Source organism: Salmo salar, chromosome 02, assembly GCF_965601325.2.
Source record: "Salmo salar chromosome 02, fSalSal1, whole genome shotgun sequence".
NCBI classification, from domain to species: Eukaryota; Metazoa; Chordata; class Actinopteri; order Salmoniformes; family Salmonidae; genus Salmo; species Salmo salar.
The window spans coordinates 61,390,902-61,412,885 of NC_138292.1; the positions used below are offsets into that span (position 1 = coordinate 61,390,902).

The window sequence follows — 21,984 nt, forward strand, 5'->3', positions numbered from 1 at the left end:
ACCACACACGCACTGTTGGGGCGAGTGACTCTGAACTTACAATGGCTAGGCCCAAGTCGTTCGATTTTTTTCTTGTGCATTTTGCTGTTTTGCTATTTGCCTCATGACTCCTGCATGCTTTATTGACTATGAACTTTCTTGTTAGCCCAACTGTGAGACAGACTGTGTTTGTTCCCACACTCGGGACTCTGACTGTCTAGTGTTTACACAGACTTTTGGCCTCCCATCCTATTCTGACCACCTCTCACCGGCTTTGTATTCATGTTATATGATTGAAATTGCTGTACAATATGATCTTGTTACCATCTAATGCACATTCAAATGTTATAAATAAACACTGCAGAGCTCTCCCTGTCCTCTGACGTGCCTTGATTGTATTACTGCTGATGATATCTGGAAACGTGCATGTACACCCTGGCCCATGTACTGTTGCTAGCCTCAATTCTGACTTGTGCTCTGATATCTGCTTCACTGATTTCTGCTCTCATAAAAGCCTGTGTTTTCTGCACATTAACACTAGAGGCTTATTAGCTAAAATGGATCAATTGAAAGTGTGGGTTCACAGCTCCAATCCAGATGTGTTGTCATTACTGAGATATGGTTAACCTGTTATGGCTAGGGGGCAGTATTTTCACGGCCGGATAAAAAACGTACCCGATTTAATCTGATTATTACTCCTGCCCAGAAACTAGAATATGCATGTAATTATTAGCTTTGGATAGAAAACACTCCAAAGTTTCTAAAACTGTTTGAATGGTGTCTGTGAGTATAACAGAACTCATTTGGCAGGCCAAAACCTGAGAAGATTCCATGCAGGAAGTGCCCTGTCTGACAATTTCTTGGCCTTCTTGATTATCTCTATCCATTACAGGGGATCTCTGCTGTTACGTGACACTTCCTACGGCTCCCATGGGCTCTCAGAAGGCGGCAAAAAGCTGAATTGTGGCTTTGCAGGCTCTGGCTGAAAAAAAGTAGCGCGTTTGGATAGTGGCTGGTCACAGTACTGTGAGACTCAGGCTCGTGCACGAGTGGACTCCATGCTTTATCTTTGAACGAAAACCACCGCTCCCGGTCGGAATATTATCGCTTTTTTACGAGAAAAATGGCATAAAAATTTATTTTAACCTGTTAGGGCTAGGGGGCAGTATTGACACGGCTGGATAAAAAACATACCCGATTTAATCTGGTTACCACTCCTACCCAGTAACTAGAATATGCATATACTTATTACATATGGATAGAAAACACCCTAAACTTTCTAAAACTGTTTGAATGGTGTCTGTGAGTATAACAGAACTCAAATGGCAGGTCAAAACCTGAGAGATTCCTTTACAGGAAGTGGCCTGTCTGACCATTTCTTGAACTTGTTTTCCATCTCTATCATTTACTAAGGATCTCTGCTCTAACGTGACACTTCCCACGTCTTCCATAGGCTCTCAGAGCCCGGGAAAAAACAGAATGTCGTCATTCCAGCCCCAGGCTGAAACACATTATCGCCTTTCTCAAGTGGCCGATCAAGGGACACTGGCTTATGCGCGTGACCCCGACCGCCCCCGCCTTTGGGATTTTTTCCTCTGTTTGCCGAAAAGGAGATTCCCTGTCGGAATATTATCGCTTTTCTACGAGAAAAATGTCGTAAAAATTGATTTTAAACAGCGGTTGACATGCTTCGAAGTACGGTAATGGAATACTTAGAATTTTATTGTCACGAATTGCGCCATGCGCGCGACACTTCTTTACTATTTCGGATAGTGTCTGGAACGCACGAACAAAACGCCGCTATTCGGATATAACGATGGATTATTTTGGACCAAACCAACATTTGTTATTGAAGTAGCAGTCCTGGGTGTATATTCTGACGAAGACAACAAAAGGTAATCAAACTTTTATAATATTAAATATGATTATGGTGAGTGCTAAACTTGCCGGGTGTCTAAATAGCGAGCCCGTGATGCCTGGGCTATGTACTTAGAATATTGCAAAATGTGCTTTCACCAAAAAGCTATTTTAAAATCGGACATATCGAGTGCATAGAGGAGGTCTGTATCTATAATTCTTAAAATAATTGTTATGCTTTTTGTGAACGTTTATCGTGAGTAATTTAGTCAAATGTTAGCGAATTCCCCGGAAGTTTGCGGGGGGTATGCTAGTTCTGAACGTCACATGCTAATGTAAAAAGCTGGTTTTTGATATAAATATGAACTTGATTGAACAAAACATGCATGTATTGTATAACATAATGTCCTAGGGTTGTCATCTGATGAAGATCATCAAAGGTGAGTGCTGCATTTAGCTGTCTTCTGGGTTTTGGTGACATTATATGCTGGCTTGAAAAATGGGTGTCTGATTATTTCTGGCTTGGTACTCTGCTGACATAATCTAATGTTTTGCTTTCGTTGTAAAGCCTTTTTGAAATCGGACAGTGTGGTTAGATTAACGAGAGTCTTGTCTTTAAATGGCTGTAAAATAGTCATATGTTTGAGAAATTGAAGTAATAGGATTTTTAAGGTTTTGAAAATCGCGCCACAGGATAGCAGTGGCTGTTACGTAGGTGGGACGAATTCGTCCCGCCTAGCCTAGAGAGGTTAAACAGCGGTTGACATGCTTCGAAGTACGGTAATGGAATATTTAGAATTTTTTTGTCACGAAATGCGTCATGTGCGTGACCCTTATTTACACTTCGGATAGTGTCTTGAACGCACGAACAAAATGCCGCTATTTGGATATAACAATGGATTATTTTGAACCAAACCAACATTTGTTATTGAAGTAGTAGTCCTGGGAGTGCATTCTGACGAAGAACACCAAAGTTAATCAAACTTTTCTAATAGTAAATCTGACTTTGGTGAAGGCTAAACTTGCTGGGTGTCTAAATAGCTAGCCCGTGATGCCGGGCTATGTACTCAGAATATTGCAAAATGTGCTTTCACCGAAAAGCTATTTTAAAATCGGACACCTCGATTGCACAAAGGAGTTCTGTATCTATAATTCTTAAAATAATTGTTATGTTTTTTGTGAATGTTTATCGTGAGTAATTTAGTAAATTCACCGGAAGTGTTCGGTGGGAATGCTAGTTCTGAACGTCACATGCTAATGTAAAAAGCTGGTTTTTGATATAAATATGAACTTGATTGAACAAAACATGCATGTATTGTATAACATAATGTCCTAGGGTTGTCATCTGATGAAGATCATCAAAGGTTAGTGCTGCATTTAGCTGTGGTTTTGTTTTTTGTGACATTATATGCTAGCTTGAAAAATGGGTGTCTGATTATTTCTGGCTGGGTACTCTGCTGACATAATCTAATGTTTTGCTTTCGCTGTAAAGCCTTTTTGAAATCGGACAGTGTGGTTAGATAAAGGAGAGTCTTGTCTTTAAAATGTTGTAAAATAGTCATATGTTTGAAAAATGGAAGTTTTTGTATTTTTGAGGAATTTGTAATTCGCGCCACGCCTATCATTGGATATTGGAGCAGGTGTTCCGCTAGCGGAACGTCTAGATGTAAGAGGTTAAACTTGTCCCCAAAAAATCATCTGGGTGAGATGGTTTAGACCCTTTCTGTTTTTAACCTGTTGAGTCTAGGGGGCAGCATTTGCACGTCTGGATAAAAAAAATGTACCCGATTTAATCTGGTTACTAATCCTACCCAGTAACTAGAATATGCATATACTTATTATATATGGATAGAAAACACTCTAAAGTTTCCAAAACTGTTTGAATGGTGTCTGTGAGTATAACAGAACTCATTTGGCAGGCAAAACCCTGAGACATTTTCTGACAGGAAGTGGATACCTGATGTGTTGTATTGACTTTAAACCTATCCCATTGAAAAACACAGGGGTTTAGGAATATTTTGGCACTTCCTATTGCTTCCACTAGATGTCACCAGCCTTTACAAAGTGTTTTGAGTCTTCTGGAGGGAGATCTGACCGAACAAGAGCCATGGAACGTTGATGTCCCATTAGACACCTGGCGCGCTAGTTCATGTTGGGTACCCTTGTTCCAATACGTTATAAAAGAGTATGCATTCGTCCACCTTGAATATTATTCATGTTCTGGTTAAAAAAGGCCCTAATGATTTATGCTATACAACGTTTGACATGTTTGAACGAACGGAAATATATTTTTTCCCCTCGTTCATGACGAGAAGTCCGGCTGGCTTACATCATGTGCTAACGAGACGGAGATTTTTGGACATAAATGATGAGCTTTTTTGAACAAAACTACATTCGTTATGGACCTGTGATACCTGGAAGTGACATCTGATGAAGAGAATCAAAGGTAATGGATTATTTACATAGTATTTTCGATTTTAGATCTCCCCAACATGACGTCTAGTCTGTATCGCAACGCGTATTTTTCTGGGCGCAGTGCTCAGATTATTGCAAAGTGTGATTTCCCAGTAAGGTTATTTTTAAATCTGGCAAGTTGATTGCGTTCAAGAGATGTAAATCTATAATTCTTTAAATGACAATATAATATTTTACCAATGTTTTCTAATTTTAATTATTTAATTTGTGACGCTGACTTGACTGCCGGTTATTGGAGGGAAACGATTTCCTCAACATCAATGCCATAGTAAAACGCTGTTTTTGGATATAAATATGAACTTGATAGAACTAAAAATGCATGCATTGTCTAACATAATGTCCTAGGAGTGTCATCTGATGGAGATTGTAAAAGGTTAGTGCATCATTTTAGCTGGTTTTATGGTTTTGGTGACCCTGTCTTTGACTTGACAAAACATTACACACAACTCTTGTAAATGTACTGTCCTAACATACTCTAAATTTATGCTTTCGCCGTAAAACCTTTTTGAAATCGTAAAACGTGGTTAGATTAAGGAGATGTTTATCTTTCAAATGGTGTAACATAGTTGTATTTTTGAAAAATTTGAATTTTGACATTTATTTGGATTCAAATTTGCCGCTCTTGAAATGCACCTGCTGTTGATGGAGTGCACCACGGGTGGCACGCTAGCGTCCCACCTAGCCCCAAGAGGTTAAGGTTGCTGTACCTATCATCGCCAAGCCCATCTCTGTCCTTTTTAACCATCTCTCCTCTCTGGGGAGGTTCCCATTGCTTAGAAGGCAGCCACGGTGCATCCTTTAATTAAAGGGGGAGATCAAGCTGATCCTAACTGTTATAAACTTTTTTCTATTTTGCCCTGTTTATCAAAAGTCTTGTTAAAACTTGTCAATAATCAACTGACTGGCTTTCTTGATGTCTATAGTATTCTCCCAGATATGCAATCTGGTTTCTGCTCAGGTTGTGGATGTGTCACTACAACCTTAAAGGTCCTCTTTGGTGTCACTATTGCCGTTGATTCTAAGCAATGCTGTGCTGCTATTTTTATTGACTTGGCCAAAGCTTTTAATACGGTAGACCCTTCCATTCTTGTGGGTGGGCTAAGGAATATTGGTGTCTCTGAGGGTCTTTGGCCTGGTTTGCTAACTATCTCTCTCAAAGAGTGCAGTGTATACAGTCAAAACATCTGCTGTCTCAGCCACTGCCTGTCACCAAGGGAGTACCCCAAGGATCGATCCTAGGCCCCACGCTCTTCTCAATTTACAATAACAACATAGCTCAGGCAGTAGAAAGCTCTCTCATCCATTTATATGCAGATGATACAGTCTTATACTTAGCTGATCCTTCCCTGGATTTTGTGTGAAACACTCTACAGGAAAGCTTTCTTAGTGTCCAACAAGCTTTCTCTAACCTTAACCTTGTTCTGAACACTTCCAAAACAAAGGTCATGTGGTTTGGTAAGAAGGATGCCCCTCTCCCCACAGGTGTGATTACTACCTCAGAGGGTTTAGAGCTTGAGGTAATCACCTCATACAAGTACTTGGGAGTAGGGCGAGACTGGTCTTTCTCTCAGCACATATCAAAGCTGCAGGCTAGTTAAATCTAGACTTGGTTTCCTCTATCGTAATCGTTCCTCTTTCACCCCAGCTGCAAACTAACTGTGATTCAGATGACCACCCTACCCATGATAGATTACAGGGATGTAATTTATAGATCGGCAGGTAAGGGTGCTCTCGAGCGGCAAGATGTTCTTTACCATTCGGCCATCAGATTTGCCACCAATGCTCCTTATAGGACACAGCACTGCACTCTATACTTCTCTGTAAACTGGTCATCTCTGTATACCCGTCACAAGACCTACTGATTGATGCTTATTTATAAAACCCTCTTAGACCTCACTCCCCCCTATCTGAAATATTTACTGCAGCCCTCAACCTCCACATACAACACCCGTTCTGCCAGTCACATTCTGTTAAAGGTCCCCAAAGCACACATATCCCTGGGTTGCTTGTCTTTTCAGTTCGCTGCAGCTAGCGACTGGAACGAGCTGCAACAAACACGCAAACTGGACAGTTTTATCTTAATCTCTTCATTCAAATACTCAATCATGGACACTTACTGACAGTTGTGGCTGCTTTGCGTGATGTATTGTTCTCTACCTTCTTGCCCTTTATGCTGTTGTCTGTGCCCAATAATGTTTGTACCATGTTTTGTGCTGCAACCATGTAGTGCTGCTGCCATGTTGTGTTGCTACCATGTTGTTGTCATGTTGTGTTGCTACCATCCTGTGTTGTCATGTGTTGCTGCCATGCTATAATGTTGTCTTAGGTCTCTCTTTATGTAGTGTTGTGTCTCTTGTCGCGATGTGTGTTTTGTCCTATTTTTTTATCATATATATATTTTCCCAGCCCCCGCCATTGTAAATAATAATTTGTTCTTAACTGACCTAGCCTAGTTAAATAAAGGGTAAATAAAAAAATGATAATAATTTAAAAAGTCTCAGGGGTGAGCTGACAAGTAAATGATATCTGTTCACAGAGACCCCCCCCCCCCCCCAAAGAATGTGCTCTTTCATCTTTGCCAATTCATAGTATGACATTGCTGTAAGGACACCAACGGAAACAGGATTTAACAAGGTAATCAAATAGAATCTGTAAATAAAATGTTACATAAATGCACAATCGTATTCAACCTGTAGCCCACTCAGCGCACGGCGTGCAGCCCCCACAATTGTCTCCCTAGGCTTTTAATAAACAGTATGAACTCTTACTGCTAATGTCTCAAAATTATTTCTCTACATAGTCATCCTTTACAGTCGCCTCACGAGGAAAGATAGGGCACCTAAATTAATAATAACTGTAAATAACAAGGAGTGTGTACACAGTTTGTCTTGATATCATATCTTAAATGTGGTTACGTAAAGTAATTCCCCAACCACTAAGATGAGTATGTAAACTCCCTTGAGTGTGTGACTGTTATCATTGATGTACATAACTTGAAGGGAACTGAACACATATTCCTGGATTAAAATAAACTTTCAATGGAGATTATCTATAGAGCATGTTTTTTTTAACTCCTAGACTAGACTTAATCTGGGTCTAGGGAAGCACCTCAAAGAGTTCAGCCAGTCTTAGATCATGTATGATTACCACAGCGATGAGCCTTCCCTGTTAGCTTCAGTATAACTCACCAGTATACAGTGGATGTCGTTGCCAGCCAGGTCTGTCGCCGGGGCCTGCAGTAACCTCCAATCACGGCCCTTGTTGTAGGTGATGTAGGTCTTCACCTGGTTGTCCAGCCTCCTGTTTGCGATCAGCATGCCTTTGATACCTGCTACCTAGGGATAAATAGAGAAGAAATTCTAAAACAGACACTAAAACTAGCCAATCCAACCACCAAAACAGATTACATCGTTTTTTAAATTTCTTTTTCAAGCACTAAACAGTACCCAAAATGCCCCCTGACAGACATAGCCACAGGAAGTAGGGGTGCTGAGGATGCTGCAACACCCTCTGAATTTTTTTTATTTTTTATATTAATACAAATATATCTACTACCGGGCAAAAGTTTGAGAACACCTACTCATTCAAGGGTTTTCAAGACATCAAAACTATGAAATAACACATATGGAATCATGTAGTAACCAAAAAAGTGTTAAACAAATAAAATATATTCTTCAAATAGCCACCCTTTGCCTTGTTGACAGCTTTGCACAAGCTTGGTATTCTCTCTACCAGCTTCACCTGGAATGCTTTTCCAACAGTCTTGAAGGAGTTCCCACATATGCTGAGCACTTGATGGTGTGGTGGCTAATTTCTGCATTACCAAATGAGGAGAGTTACAAACTTCACACACCAGTCAGAGTTATACTTAAACTACATCTTTAATAATAAGAGCTTTGCAATAGCACTTGACTTTAAATGATGCGCCATTGAAAGTGACAACACAAAAGTACAAAGATCTTTTATAGCCAAAATACACCCCTCTCAACCTACATGACGAACCACAGATCTTAGGAACAGTTCACAAAGAAAGACTTTTACTTGAGAGAGGAGTATCCCATAGCCAGATAGCATTTGCTATAAATTATCGTTCAGGTTGGTACCTAAGACGAGGTTCTAATCCCATTCCTGGTACTTCATAGCACAAAAACACCATCTCATCCAATGGCATAAATTAATTGTCAACTCTAGATACTCCCATCACAAGTAACCCCCCCCCCCCCCCCCCCTTGACCCCACTCCTGGACAAGCTCACTGAGGGGAGTGAGCCTCTAGGTCATACACTATCCCAGGATAAGTCCAACATCAGAGAGGACATACAATGGTTCCAGACACTGGCATACACATTCCCCCAATGCCAAAGGAGGGAGTGACTTGCGCACAGACATTGTGGAGACAAGTAATTGGTTCCTCATTAATCACGCCATCCCTTCACATGGTTTAACAGATACATTCACATATGAAGACAATGTTCCAGCCTGTCCTCTTCCCTTTCTGATATTCTGCATAGCACCAGGGATATGTGAAAGACAAGCCTGACCTCTCCCCTCTCTGGGCCCCAAGTGACTGAGCCCCAGCTGAGGGAAGAAATGCAACTGCCAACACTAGAGTCTATTAGAAATACATTCTAATAGACACGTATATCGAATAAACATATTATGCAATACAAGCATTATGACATAATCTTGCAATTTTCCACAACAATGGCTGCTTTTTCTTTACTCTGCAGTCTGACTCATCCCAAACCATCTCAATTTGGTTGAGGTCGGGGGATTGTGCACTCATCACACTCCTTCTTGGTAAAGAATAGCCCTTACACAGCCTGGAGGTGTGTTGGGTCATTGTCCTGTTGAAAAACAAATGATTGTCCCACTAAGCCTACTAAATTGTAATTATTTCACCACTATGGCCTATTTATTGCCTTACCTCCCTAATCTCACTACATTTGCACACACTGTATATAGATTTTTCTATTGTCTTATTTACTGTACGTTTGTTTATCCCATGTGTAACTCTGTGTTGTTTGTGTCACAATGCTTTTCTTTATCTTGGCCAGGTTGCAGTTGTAATTGAAAACTTGTTCTCAACTGGCCTACCTGGCCAAATAAAGGTGAAATAAAAAAGAAAACTAAAAAGCCCAAACCAGATAGGATGGTGTATTGCTGCAGAATGCTGTGTTTGCGATGCTGGTTAAGTGAGCCTTGAATTCTAAATAAATCACAGACAGTGTCACCATAACACCTCCTCCTCCATGCTTAATGGATGGAAATACACATGCGGAGATCATCCGTTCACCCACACCGCTTCTCACAAAGACACGGCGGTTGGAACCAAAAATCTCCAATTTGGACTCCAGACCAAAGGACAAATTTCAACTGGTCTAATGTTCATTGCTCGTGTTTCTTGGCCTCTTCTTCTTAGTTGTGTCCTTTAGTAGTGGTTTCTTTGCAGCAACTCAACCATGAAGGCCTGATTCACATAGTCTCCTCTGAACTGTAGATGTTGAGATATGTCTGTTACTTGAACTCTGAAGCATTTATTTGGGCTGCAATTTCTGAGGCTGGTAACTCTAGTGAAATTATCCTCTGCATTCCATATATGCTATTTCATAGTTTTGATGTCTTCACTATTATTCTACAATGTAGAAAATAGTAAAAATAAAGAAAAACCCTTGAATGAGTGGATGTTCTAAAACTTTTGACCGGTAGTGTATATATAATGTATATATATAAAATTACATTTTTCCACAAAAGTAGTGCACTGAGCCTTTAGTAGTTCTGTATTAGCAGACCGATATAGCCGTCTATAGCGCGGGCAAATTATAATTACATATATTGTTTTCTATTCTCACAAAAGTAGTGCACTGGGCCTTTACTAGTCCTGTATTAGCGGGCTGCTATAGCTGTCTGAAGCGTAGGCAAAAATAATCCCCGCAACCCCACAGTCATCAAAAAGTTCTCAGCACCCCCAACCCCAAACATCTTCCCGCGGCTATGCTGACAGACATCAGACTGGTCACAAAACCAGTCTCCTTGTCCTTTAATTATCTCCCTTTAATTGCATCCCCGTCAACTGCCCAACCCCTGTTGTGACAACATTACTACGCTGGACATTAAAACTGATAAACTGTCACATCCACGTGACACCCACTCACAAAGTGAGAGAGAGAGAGAGAGAGAGAGAGAGAGAGAGTGAGAGCGAGAGAGAGAGAGAGAGCAAGCGAGAGAAGTCATGGCTCCTTGCCTCCTTAGTCAAACTGTCTCCCTACGATAGCCCATCCAGGATGGAAATGTGATTGGGGTAAACCTGATGACTGTGCTTTAAATAAGATACTGCAGCAGACATTGAGGACCCTCAGTCGTATCGCCTTATCAGTATAAGTGGCACTAATAGGCGTCACGTTTGACATCGTCATAGAAAAACGGCCACCCAGGATGGACATGGCTAATGAGGCGGGATGAGGCCCCTCCCTCCCCTGACCAGACGTGTCAATCACAGCGGTAATTATTTATCGTCCCCCCACACCCATCCCTCTATCGCATCTTCCGCCCACAGTCCCTACTTCCCTGCTGTAGAAAAGGACAGGGTCCCTGCTGTAGTGAAGGACAGGGACTGAGATCTACACTCTGGAATCGCAACTTGTAGTCAGAGGTGTAATTTCAGGGGAGTGTGGGCTGGTACTACAGTATTGATGAAGATATTACCTCTGTCAAGATATATCACAGTGGGAGAACAGGCGAGGTAGAGTACAAGGTCAAAAAAAAACACTGCTGTCCACCTTGCCCCTGGCAACAGCACAGTACACTTCCTCCAAGCTAATATTTTAACTAGGTACTAAAACTTTCACAGTACTAATAATGATAGCCATCAGTACACTAATATGATGATTGCTGGCATCAACGTCTCATTGACTATAAGACTGATATCTAGTAATATGTGTAGACCTATGTGTTGCTGTCATCTAGTAATATTACATATGGACCTACAGGTAACAAAATAAAGGAAACTCTTGAGTAAATGAGGGTTCTGGTGGCTCTGTTATGGTGTTGGGTGATTTTTCCTGGAATGGTTTAGGTCCACTCAACCCCTTAGAGGACAAGGTAAATGCCAACACAGACATTCTAAGGGATAAACTTCAACCTAGCAGATCTATCCTGATGGGAGTGGTCTCTTCCAGGATAACAATGCCCCCGTCCACAGGACATGAGTGGTCACTGAATGGTTTGATGAGCATGAACATGATGTAAACCATATGCCATGGCCGTCTCAGTCACCAGATCTCAACGCAATTGAACACATATGGGACATTCTGGAGCGGCGCCTGAGACAGCGTTTTCCACCACCCTCAACAAAACACCAAATTATGGAATTTATTGTGGAATAATGGTCGCCTCCATCCAATAGAGTTCCAGACACTTGTAGAATTTATGCCAAGGCGCATTGAAGCTGTTCTGGCTCGTGGTGGTAAGACACTTTATGTTGGTGTTTCCTTTATTTTGGCAGTTACCTGTATGTGTGCGTGTGGAAACATCTACGTAGGCAAAACAACAACGCCCAGCACTCTAGTAATATTAAACATGCTGTAGACTGATGTATGCATGTGGATCCATCTACATAGACAAAACAAACAACACAACAACTTTCAGCACAGTAGCACTAGTATGATAAATTACCACTGAGATACCAGACTTCCCTCAGTACATGCACTTCCCTTTTACAATCTTTCAATATGCATTAATTAAGTTTTCCGCAATCTATTAGAAATATGGATCCCCTGCTGAATCATGGAATCAGAGGCTCCGAATAGGGGGGAAATGGGGGGAGGGGTTAAGAGGGTTGGTGGAGAGCTAATACACACACACACAGCTAGGCTAACAGAAAGGAGCATCATTATCATGACCATTACATTACCTGAATCATCTAGCTAAACCTCTCTCCATCTCTTCCTCCCTCCCTCCTACCACTCACTCATTCAAAAGCTATTTATAGCTCTGAGTAAGTAGGGAATCAGGTAGGCCTACCACTGAGTAATAATTGTCCTAGGCAAGTTAGGATGTTCTGTAATATTCCGTGTTGAAGTTCATACCTCTGGGAGATGGACTGAATGAAAAACCTAACACTAAATGGCTATGTTGACTGGGAGTTAGAGAAAAACCTTTTGATTGAAGGGAAGATTGTCCAGATTGAATTCAACGGACACTCAAGTTACTCCAATTAGTCTAAATTGGGGGGGAAATGGTTTTATTCCAGTGAATAATATAATTTATTTATGAGAGAGAAAGACTGGGAAAGAGAAAGTGAGAGAATACTGACATAAGGCAATTCATTATTTGACAATCCAGGGAAAAGAGTAAAAGCCTGTTGCTTTCACTCAGTCTCTCTGTTCCCTGTTGAGCTCAAAGTACTTAGTGAATGATTCCTCTCTTAGTCTTTGAGGCCATTGGCCATCTGAAGCCCAACACTCCAGGGTTTGTTAAAACAATACTTGGGACTCCTACAAAGTACTTTGGTCAGAGTTATATCTACAGTCTTTTTCAGAAGATCTCAGAGCAATATTTTGTCTCTTCAAAAAAAAAAAGATTATAGTAGAACTTTAAAGCGATACATACAGCATAACTTCAGTTTACAATAGTTTGTGATTAGCACATGCATGCATACCCAGAATTAAACTAGTTAAAACAACATCATACTGAATGGAAAACTGGTTTGGCGTAACTTCAACCAGTTTTACCCACTGGGTATGACCATTCATTTTAATACTAATTCTGTTTTTGTAAACCATTATCACACACATGTTAGAAGGAACAGCAGCAGTAGTAATAACATTGTTAATGACTTCTGACTTTGAAGATCAGACCCATATCTCACTCCTCTACCTCCCTCCATCACACCTGCCAGTGTCTGGGTGATAAACTGGGGATTCATCCTGAGAAAGAAGGAAAAAAAGGAGGGGGACGATCCGCAATGAATGTTAATGACATAGGGATCTACTAAAAAGGCTACAACCAGTCCGGTAGTAGTACACATGTGCGCACCCCTCCCTCCAGACACATACACAAACACACTGTGGACACTTACCTCATACAGGTCCAGCATCTGGTTGCCCCCCAGGCCGCGGGTGGTCTTGACGTTCTCCATGGCCAGGGTAAAGAGGATGCCCTGGGTGTCGGAGAGGTACAGGTTGTACGTGTCATTCTGGTTCCACTCCTGTACTGCCGCGAAGACCTGGTGCTCGTCTGTGCTGACGATGTGGAGGTCCTGGTGACAGAGGATGAGGGGTTGGAGAGGTTCGGGGATTTATGAAGAGATGATGGATCTTATGGGTTGGAACAAGCTGCCGAGTACGTGTTGGGTGTCACAAGATCAGGTCTGGTGTGCGTATTGAATGTTTAACACTTTACCTGCCAATGTTCTCTACACAACATATAGTGTTTTTTAACAGCTGCAATAGAAGAGTGAGACTGCACACTATGAGATTACACATCATTGTGTAGTAATGCTACAGATATTTCTAGAGCTAAATCCTTTTGTTGAAGGGAGAAAACAAAGGAGGGGCACTGCCGAAGTCAATGCCCCTCCTTGCTCGGGTGGTGTTCGGCGGTCGACGTCACCGGCCTTCTAGCCATCATTGATCAGTTTCTCATTTTCCATTGGTCTTGTCTTGTTATCCTACACACCTGTTTCCAATCCCATTAATTACATGTTGTGTATTTAACCCTCTGTTTCCCCTCATGTCCTTGTCGGTGATTGTTTTTGTTTTTGTTATGTTACGTGTGTTTTGTATCGGTGTGCGACGGGTATTATGTTACCCATCTTATTTTGTACTTTGGTTGTGGAGTTTTTTTTTTAATTAAATACTCCAGAATAAACTATTTGGTTTCTCCTGCGCCTGACTTCCCTGCCACCAACATACACGAATATGACACATTCTATGTATACCACAGGTGTAGACTTTATTGTGAAATGCTTACTTACGAGCCCTTCCCAACAATGCGCAGTTAAAAAGTAAGAAAGAAAAAAAAGTATTCAATCTGAATAATTGTTCTGCTGTATGTATCACTGTAGGCATGTGTTTATCACTGTAAAATGAATGTTGCTTACCTTAGGCAGAGAATATTTGGGCAGTTTAATTTTGAGGAATGGGTCCCTCTGGTAGGATACGTAGTAGCTGGCCTGTCCTGCTGTAGTAACCTGGAACACATTGAGCCAAGACACAGACTATTCCCTTTTTGTTCAATTGTAAAATGTTTCCACGCTACTGTACACATCACATGAATTAACTGCTTGGATTAATCAAAAAAACTTCATAACTGTATCAATCATTACTCATGTTGCAACCTTCACCCAAGTGAACATGCATGACATTGTTTATGATGTAAAGATATATACTTCATTGTCAGAGAGGAACATTGACACATAAGAAATTTAAATGTCTATTTCCAGACGTTTCAATTGAGAAAATAACAATAAGATCTCCTGGCTAGCATACAGCGGAAACTGCTCCTCTCACGTCCTCTGCTGTTGTCGATGCTCTTTGTGGTTTGGGAGGTAGACTTGGGTAAATATCTCGTAGGGACAATCAATAGCCTCATTATTCTCTCCCAAGCAATGCTCAGTGGCCTGTCTTAGGAAAGTCATCCTTAATGATATCAGCACCTTGGCAAGCAAACACTTGAGCTGTTAGCTGCTGTTAGCCTATGCAGTACAAACACCGCCAGCGGGGAAGAAAGTGTTAGAAACCTGTAATTAGAGCACAGGCTTTGAAGACTCTCAGGACAGGAGAACAATTTTCGGCAACAAAAGTGTGATAGTCCTAGCATCAGCACTAGGGAGCAATTTATTTAATCCACTTCCTCTTTCGTGATTCAATTAATCAATAATTAATCCACAAAACAAGCTGCTGGCTTTCTGGGTTGGAAAAGGGGGAGGTGAAATAGGATCATTATCATATGACAGAACTAATTAGGCCTCTTAGTGTGCTTCTAAGTGCACTTCAAAGAGAGAGAGAGAGAGAGAGAGAGAGAGAGGTTTTGAACTGAAAGAGATATTGGGATGATTGATTTTTCATTACCCACTTTCATAGAATTCGTTCGGTTGTGACGCAACGTGAGAAAACATTGTAGGTTCCCTGAATTGAAGATGTGGTCGGAGGTTTAGGTTGAGTGTTTGTGGGTTTAATTAGGGAGACGTATGAGTGTGGTCAAACATAGTTGAGGGATCTCTTAGACCACAGAACTTATTTTTGTTGTTCTTTTTTTACCCCTTTTCTACCCAATTTCTACCCAAGAAGCCGCACTGCTTCTTGACACACTGCACGCTTTACCCGGAAGCCAGCCACACCAATGTGTCGCAGGCGCCTGGCCCACCACAAGAGTTGCTAGAGCGCGACGGGACAAAGAAATCCGCCTCATGGCTCTCTCGGACACAGCTGGCTGTTACACAGCTCGGGATCGAACTCGGGTCTGTAGTGATGCCTCAAGCACGGCAAGAAACCAGAAATCTTAATTTCCATTATTCTGGCAGAATGAAGCCAATCATGTGCCCTGCGTAGGCTATAACTAGACGGCAGAGTTTTTCCAAGGCATCAGGTTAAGGGCTGGGAGTTCTTCCTGAACCCCTGACATAGAATAAAAGAGCCTAGAGTTTTCCTGGTCAAGCCACTTTCTCAAGGGAAAACTTTTGGCTTTAATTGAAATAGTTAGGACCAGGAATTTTCCCTGACCATGTGACCTGACCTGGAAAACCTTCTGGCCCTAATTCATGTTCTAATAGAAATACATCCATATCTCTCCCCTTCAAATACTTCAAACAACTAGGTAGGCCTTTGGAGTTCAATTTGGATGGAAAAGTTATTTATAATGGACTGGATTGTCAGAATAATTATTCCTATTTAACTGTTTACTTTTAAATTCATGCATCCTCATTTGCACAATGTCAAAGTAAAAAATATTAAGGCGGCAGGAGGGAACTTAAAACATGACCCCAAAATTGCACCAGCATTACTTACAATTCAGCACATTACCAGATTTCTCTCTTGCATAAATGATGATTAATATGGTGTGGAAGAATATCAAATATAAAACTCCCTAGGTTTCACATCTGAATCAGAATAGTGTGCAAATGCAGACTCTTGAATGAAGGTTCAAACAAAAGGTTTGCATATTTTACATATGTCATGCGAGGTCCCTTTTCTTTATAGAGAATGTGTGGTTATAAATAAAATATCCATGCAGCATAACAACTGGTCAAGGTTCGGAGGTATTGGAAAGTATTCAGACCCCTTGACTTTTCCCCCCAAAAAAGTACGTTACAGCCTTATTCTAAAATTGATTAATTAGTTTCTTTCCCTCATCAATCTACACACAATATCCCATAATGATGAAGTAAAATCTTGTTTTTAGTAATTTTTGCAAATGTATAAAAAACAACAACAACTGAAATATCCCATTTACATAAGTATTCAGACCCTTTGCTCAGTACTTTGTTGAAGCACCATTGGCAGTGATTACAGGTCAGAGTCTTCTTGGGTATGACGCTACAGGCTTGGCACACCTGTATTTGGGGAGTTTATCACAGTCTTCTCTGCAGATCCTCTCAAGCTCTATCAGGTTGGATGGGGAGCATCGCTGCACAGCTATTTTCAGGTCTCTCCAGAGATGTTAGATCAGGTTCAAGTTCGGGCTCTGGCTGGGCCACTCAAGGACATTCAGAGACGTCCCGTAGCCACTCCTGCGTTGTCTTGGCTGTGTGCTTAAGGTCTTTGTCCTGTTGGAGGTGAATCCAGTCTGAGGCTCTGGAGCAGGTTTTCATCTCTGTACTTTCCTCTGTTTATCTTTCCCTCGATCGTGACTAGTACCTGCCGCTGAGAAACATCCTCACAGCATGATGCTGCCACCACCATGCTTCACTGTACGGATAGTGCCAGGTTTCCTCCAGACGTGACGCTTGGCATTCAGGCCAAATAGTTCAATTTTGGTTTCATCAGACCAGATAATCTTGTTTCTCATGGTCTGAGAGTCCTTTAGCTGTATTTTGGCAAACTCAAAGCGGCTGTCATGTGCCTTTTACTGAGGAGTGACTTCCGTCTGGCCACTCTAATTTAAAGGCCTGATGGGTGGAGTGCTGCAGAGATGGTTGTCCTTCTGTAAGGTTCTCCCGTCTCCACAGGGGAACACTGGAGCTCTGTCAGAGTGACCATCGGGTTCTTGCTCACCTCCCTCATCAAGGCCCTTCTCCCCCGATTGCTCAGTTTGGCCGAGCGGCCCGTTCTAGGAATAGTCTTGGTGGTTACAAACTTCTTCCATTTAAGGATGATGGAGGTCACTGTATTCTTGGGGATCTTCAATGCTGCAGAAATGTTTTGGTACTTTTCCCCAGACTTATGCCTCGACACAATCCGGTCTCGGAGCTCTACGGATAATTTCTTTGACCTCACTGATTGATTTTTGCTCTGACATGCACTATCAACTGGGAGACCTTATATAGACAGGTGTGTGCCTTTCCAAATTATGTCCAATCAACTGAATTTACCACAGGTGGAGTCCAATCAAGTTGTAGCAACATCTCAAGGATGATCAATAAAAACAGGATGCACCTGAGCTCAATTTTGAGTCCCATGGCAAAGGGTCGGAATACTTATGTATTTAAGTTATCTGTTTTCGTTTTTTTATACATGTGCAAAATAAAAATGTAAACCTGTTTTCACTTTGTGATTATGGGTTATTGTGTGTAGATTGATGAGGGAAAAAATTATTAAATACATTTTAGAATAAGGCTGTAACGTAACAAAATGTGGAAAAAGTGAATGGGTCTGATTGCAAAATTAACAGTTGAAAAAAACTTGACCTCTATCAATGGTTCCCATATCTATCCTAATCAAGAACATACTGCTGTTCAGACAATGTGTCAACATAACAATTAATCAAAAATATTAATATTTATCATACCATTTTCTCAAACCTGAGGATCAACCAGTTGTTACATGTGATGCTGTAAAATATGCAAATCCCCTCTCAGTCCTAGCCAAACCAAGTTGTGCGTAACACATAACAAATGCCCATAATATTGAAGGCTAACGATGCTTATCCTATGCAATGCATCATGGTCCACATACAATACGTTACAATATATTTTCTTCAGACAGAGCCTTACCTGAATAAACATATAGTCATCTTGGACAACCAGTGAGCTGATGTCGATGTATCCAGGGAATGGGTAGTTTCTGTTGGGCTCTGAGCATGTTAGAGCCTGGCATGTTACATACTGTATACCTGCAAGATGAGGAGATTGAGATTACTGGATATCTGGATTCATCCAGCTGTGGATTGTCGTGGAAATTTACCAAATTAGTCATGCTATCCCAGGTTTTACTGCTTAAGAATAGTCTATTTTCATATGCTAGTGTTTTTTCTAACCTGATACAAACTTGTCTTTGTGTGACTTAGTCATAAGACTGGGCATATAGCTAAAATCTGTTTGGGTGCGACCACAGCATGTGACATCCTGTGGGTTTACTATCTACGGGAAGTCACATGTATGGAAACTTGCAGAAAGGAGCACATTATAATGTTTGCTGTTGTGAATGCAGTTAGACGGTTGAGCCCTCAGGCTATCAACCTTGTGCTTTCTAAATCTGCACAGACAACTAATTGCCTTTAACACACTATCTGCTGACTGCCACATGTACAAAAAGGATGTAGTTCGTTATAAAAGCTGGGACCTGACACTGTTCGTTGGGCCATAACTGCACAACTGCTGAAGTGCATAGTTAACTGCTCCATCGTTGCAAATCTTATTATAAGGTTGTTTTGAAGAATACAGTCTCTTTCCTTTTGGTTAGAATTTCCACCACAGGATCATGCCCCCTATTCTTGGGAACGTGAGGATGCCTGGAAACCGAGGCTATATGTCTGTATGAATTGAACTTGAGGGAAATTTTGTATGGTTTGTGATTGACATGCAATAGAGGAGATAACATTAAACTTGTGACAGTGTACTGACTGTTTATATATATAATTGTAATTTGTTGTGATTTCCATTCTATAATGGTGATTGGTTCATACATCCAATATGTCAAGTTGTAGACTTGTCTCAATTCAACATGATCAACTATGATCATTCTCTGTGTACAGAAAACAAAACTGTGTCTGATTCCGGGGCTCTAACAACGGCAGCAGCAGATAGCAAGAATAAACAATCTCACAATATCACCAATGGAGGACCTTGAGTGGCGTTGCCATGGCGAGTTATGGAGCTGACACACCCAGGGTGAGAGAGATTAGAGGAAAAGGCCATATTAATCAAGTATCACACTGCATTTATCAGTGGGGTAATCCACTGTCTCTCCCCTGGGACACAACGCTCTAAACCCAGGGTGGAATTTATTCCTTGACAGACTCTCGCTTTCTTCCATCGTTAGAGGGCTGATAATTAGACTGCAAATGTGGGGGCATTTCTCTGTAGTGTGTGTGACAGAGAGAAAAAGAGAGGTGTGTTTGTGTGCCTGTGTGTGTAGTGCTACTCACGTCCATTGGGGGTGTGTGCCTCCATGTGAACCAGATCAGATTCCTTGTCCAGACCCGTTACAGACCTGGATTAAAGAAGTCGAGGACAGAAGGAAGGATGAAGAGGAGGAGGGGGGAGGAGGGGTAAAGTAATGAGAAGAAGGGAAGAGGAGTAGGAGAGACAGAGAGAAGAAGAGGAGACGAGAAGGGAAGAAGCGGAGTGGAGGAGGGAGGAAGTGGATAGGAGGAGGGAAGAGAAGGAGGGAAGAAAAGGAGAGGAGGAGGGAAGAGCACAGGTATTCCACGTCTCATTTTCAGCGTTGTCTCAACAATGATGTCAATAAAATAGCAATGCCATTCCATGTGAGGACATTCTTCCCAGAGATGTGTCACAAAATGTCACATTACCCTTGCAACCCCCACAGCAACAACCAGATGCTGTGGGTTTGTTTTTCTACTAAAAAGTGGTATCTGTCACAAAAGTGTATATATGCAACAACCTACATATGGTATTTATTTTGTCTGGCACTGTACACCGGCAAGGCTGTGCCACATAATTAAAGTTAGAATCACTGTACTGTATATCACTGTATTATATAATTTTATTGGGTAGAGTGGACTAATTTGGACAGATTAAAATATATATATATATATATATACAGTTGAAATCAGAAGTTTATATACACTTAGTCATTAAAATACACGAGTCATTAAAACTCGTTTTTCAACCACTCCACAAATTTCTTGTCAGCAAACTATAGTTTTGGCAAGTCGGTTAGGACATCTACTTTGCGCATTACACAAGTCATTTCTCCAACAATTGTTTACAGACAGATTATTTCACTTATAATTCACTGTATCACAATTCCAGTGGGTCAGAAGTTAACATACACTAAGTTGACTGTGCCTTTAACCTGTTGAGGACAGACGTTCCGCTAGTGGAACCCCGTTCCGCCTGCGGAACCCCTAGCCAACAGCCAATGGCATCGCACGGCGCGAAATACAAAACCAACTAAAATACCACAATTCAATTTTCTCAAAAAATCTACTATTTTACACCATTTTAAAGATAAGAGTCTCGTTAATCTAACCACATTGTCCGATTTCAAAAAGGCTTTACAGCGAAAGCAAAACATTAGATTATGTTAGGAGAGTACATAGACACAAATAATCACACAGCCATTTTCCAAGCAAGCATAAATGTCACATAAACCCAAACCACAGCTAAATGCAGCACTAACCTTTGATGATCTTCATCAGATGACACTCCTAGGACATTATGTTATACAATGCATGCATGTTTTGATCAATCAAGTTCATATTTATATCAAAAAACAGCTTTTTACATTAGCATGTGATGTTCAGAACTAGCATAACCACCGAAAACTTCCAGTGAATTTACTAAATTACTCATGATAGACATTGACAAAATACATAACAATTAATTTAAGAATTATAGATACAGAACTCCTTTATGCAATCGCTATGTCCGATTTTAACCTGTTGGGGCTAGGGGGCAGTATTTTCACGGCTGGATAAAAAAACGTACCCGATTTAATCTGGTTACTAATCCTACCCAGTAACTAGAATATGCATATACTTATTATATATGGATAGAAAACACCCTAAAGTTTCTAAAACTGTTTGAATGGTGTCTGTGAGTATAACAGAACTCATTTGGCAGGCAAAACCCTGAGACATTTTCTGACAAAAAGTGGATACCTGATGTGTTGAATTACCTTTAAGCCTATGCCATTGAAACACACAGGGGCTGATTAATGTTTTGGCACTTCCTATTGCTTCCACTAGATGTCACCAGCCTTTACAAAGTGTTTTGAATCTTCAACTATGAGATCTGACCGAACAAGAGCCTTGGAACAGTGATGGCCAATTAGACTCTGGCGCACGAGGTCATGTTGGGTACCCTCGTTCCAAAACGTTTTAAAAGAGAATGCATTCGTCCACCTTGAATATTATTCATGTTCTGGTTAAAAAAGGCCCTAATGATTTATGCTATACAACGTTTGACATGTTTGAACGAACGTAAATATATTTTTTCCCCTCGTTCATGACGAGAAGTCCGGCTGGCTTAGATCATGTGCTAACAACACGGATCTTTTTGGATATAAATGATGAGCTTTTTTGAACAAAACTACATTCGTTATGGACC

At 41.0% G+C, this 21,984-nt stretch overlaps 1 protein-coding gene across 1 annotated transcript in view; it reads right to left on the reverse strand.

Annotated features, from left to right (window-relative positions):
- Nucleotides 1-21,984, reverse strand: part of LOC106586800 (VPS10 domain-containing receptor SorCS3) — a 206,897-nt gene that overhangs the window by 40,277 nt on the left and 144,636 nt on the right. The window contains exons 6-10 of the mRNA XM_014174489.3: nucleotides 19,836-19,900; nucleotides 18,463-18,581; nucleotides 14,413-14,502; nucleotides 13,390-13,569; nucleotides 7,500-7,646 (exon numbers count right to left, since the gene is read on the reverse strand). Of these exons, the coding sequence (XP_014029964.2) occupies nucleotides 7,500-7,646; nucleotides 13,390-13,569; nucleotides 14,413-14,502; nucleotides 18,463-18,581; nucleotides 19,836-19,900 (601 nt within the window). The remainder of the gene's footprint in view (nucleotides 1-7,499; nucleotides 7,647-13,389; nucleotides 13,570-14,412; nucleotides 14,503-18,462; nucleotides 18,582-19,835; nucleotides 19,901-21,984) is intronic.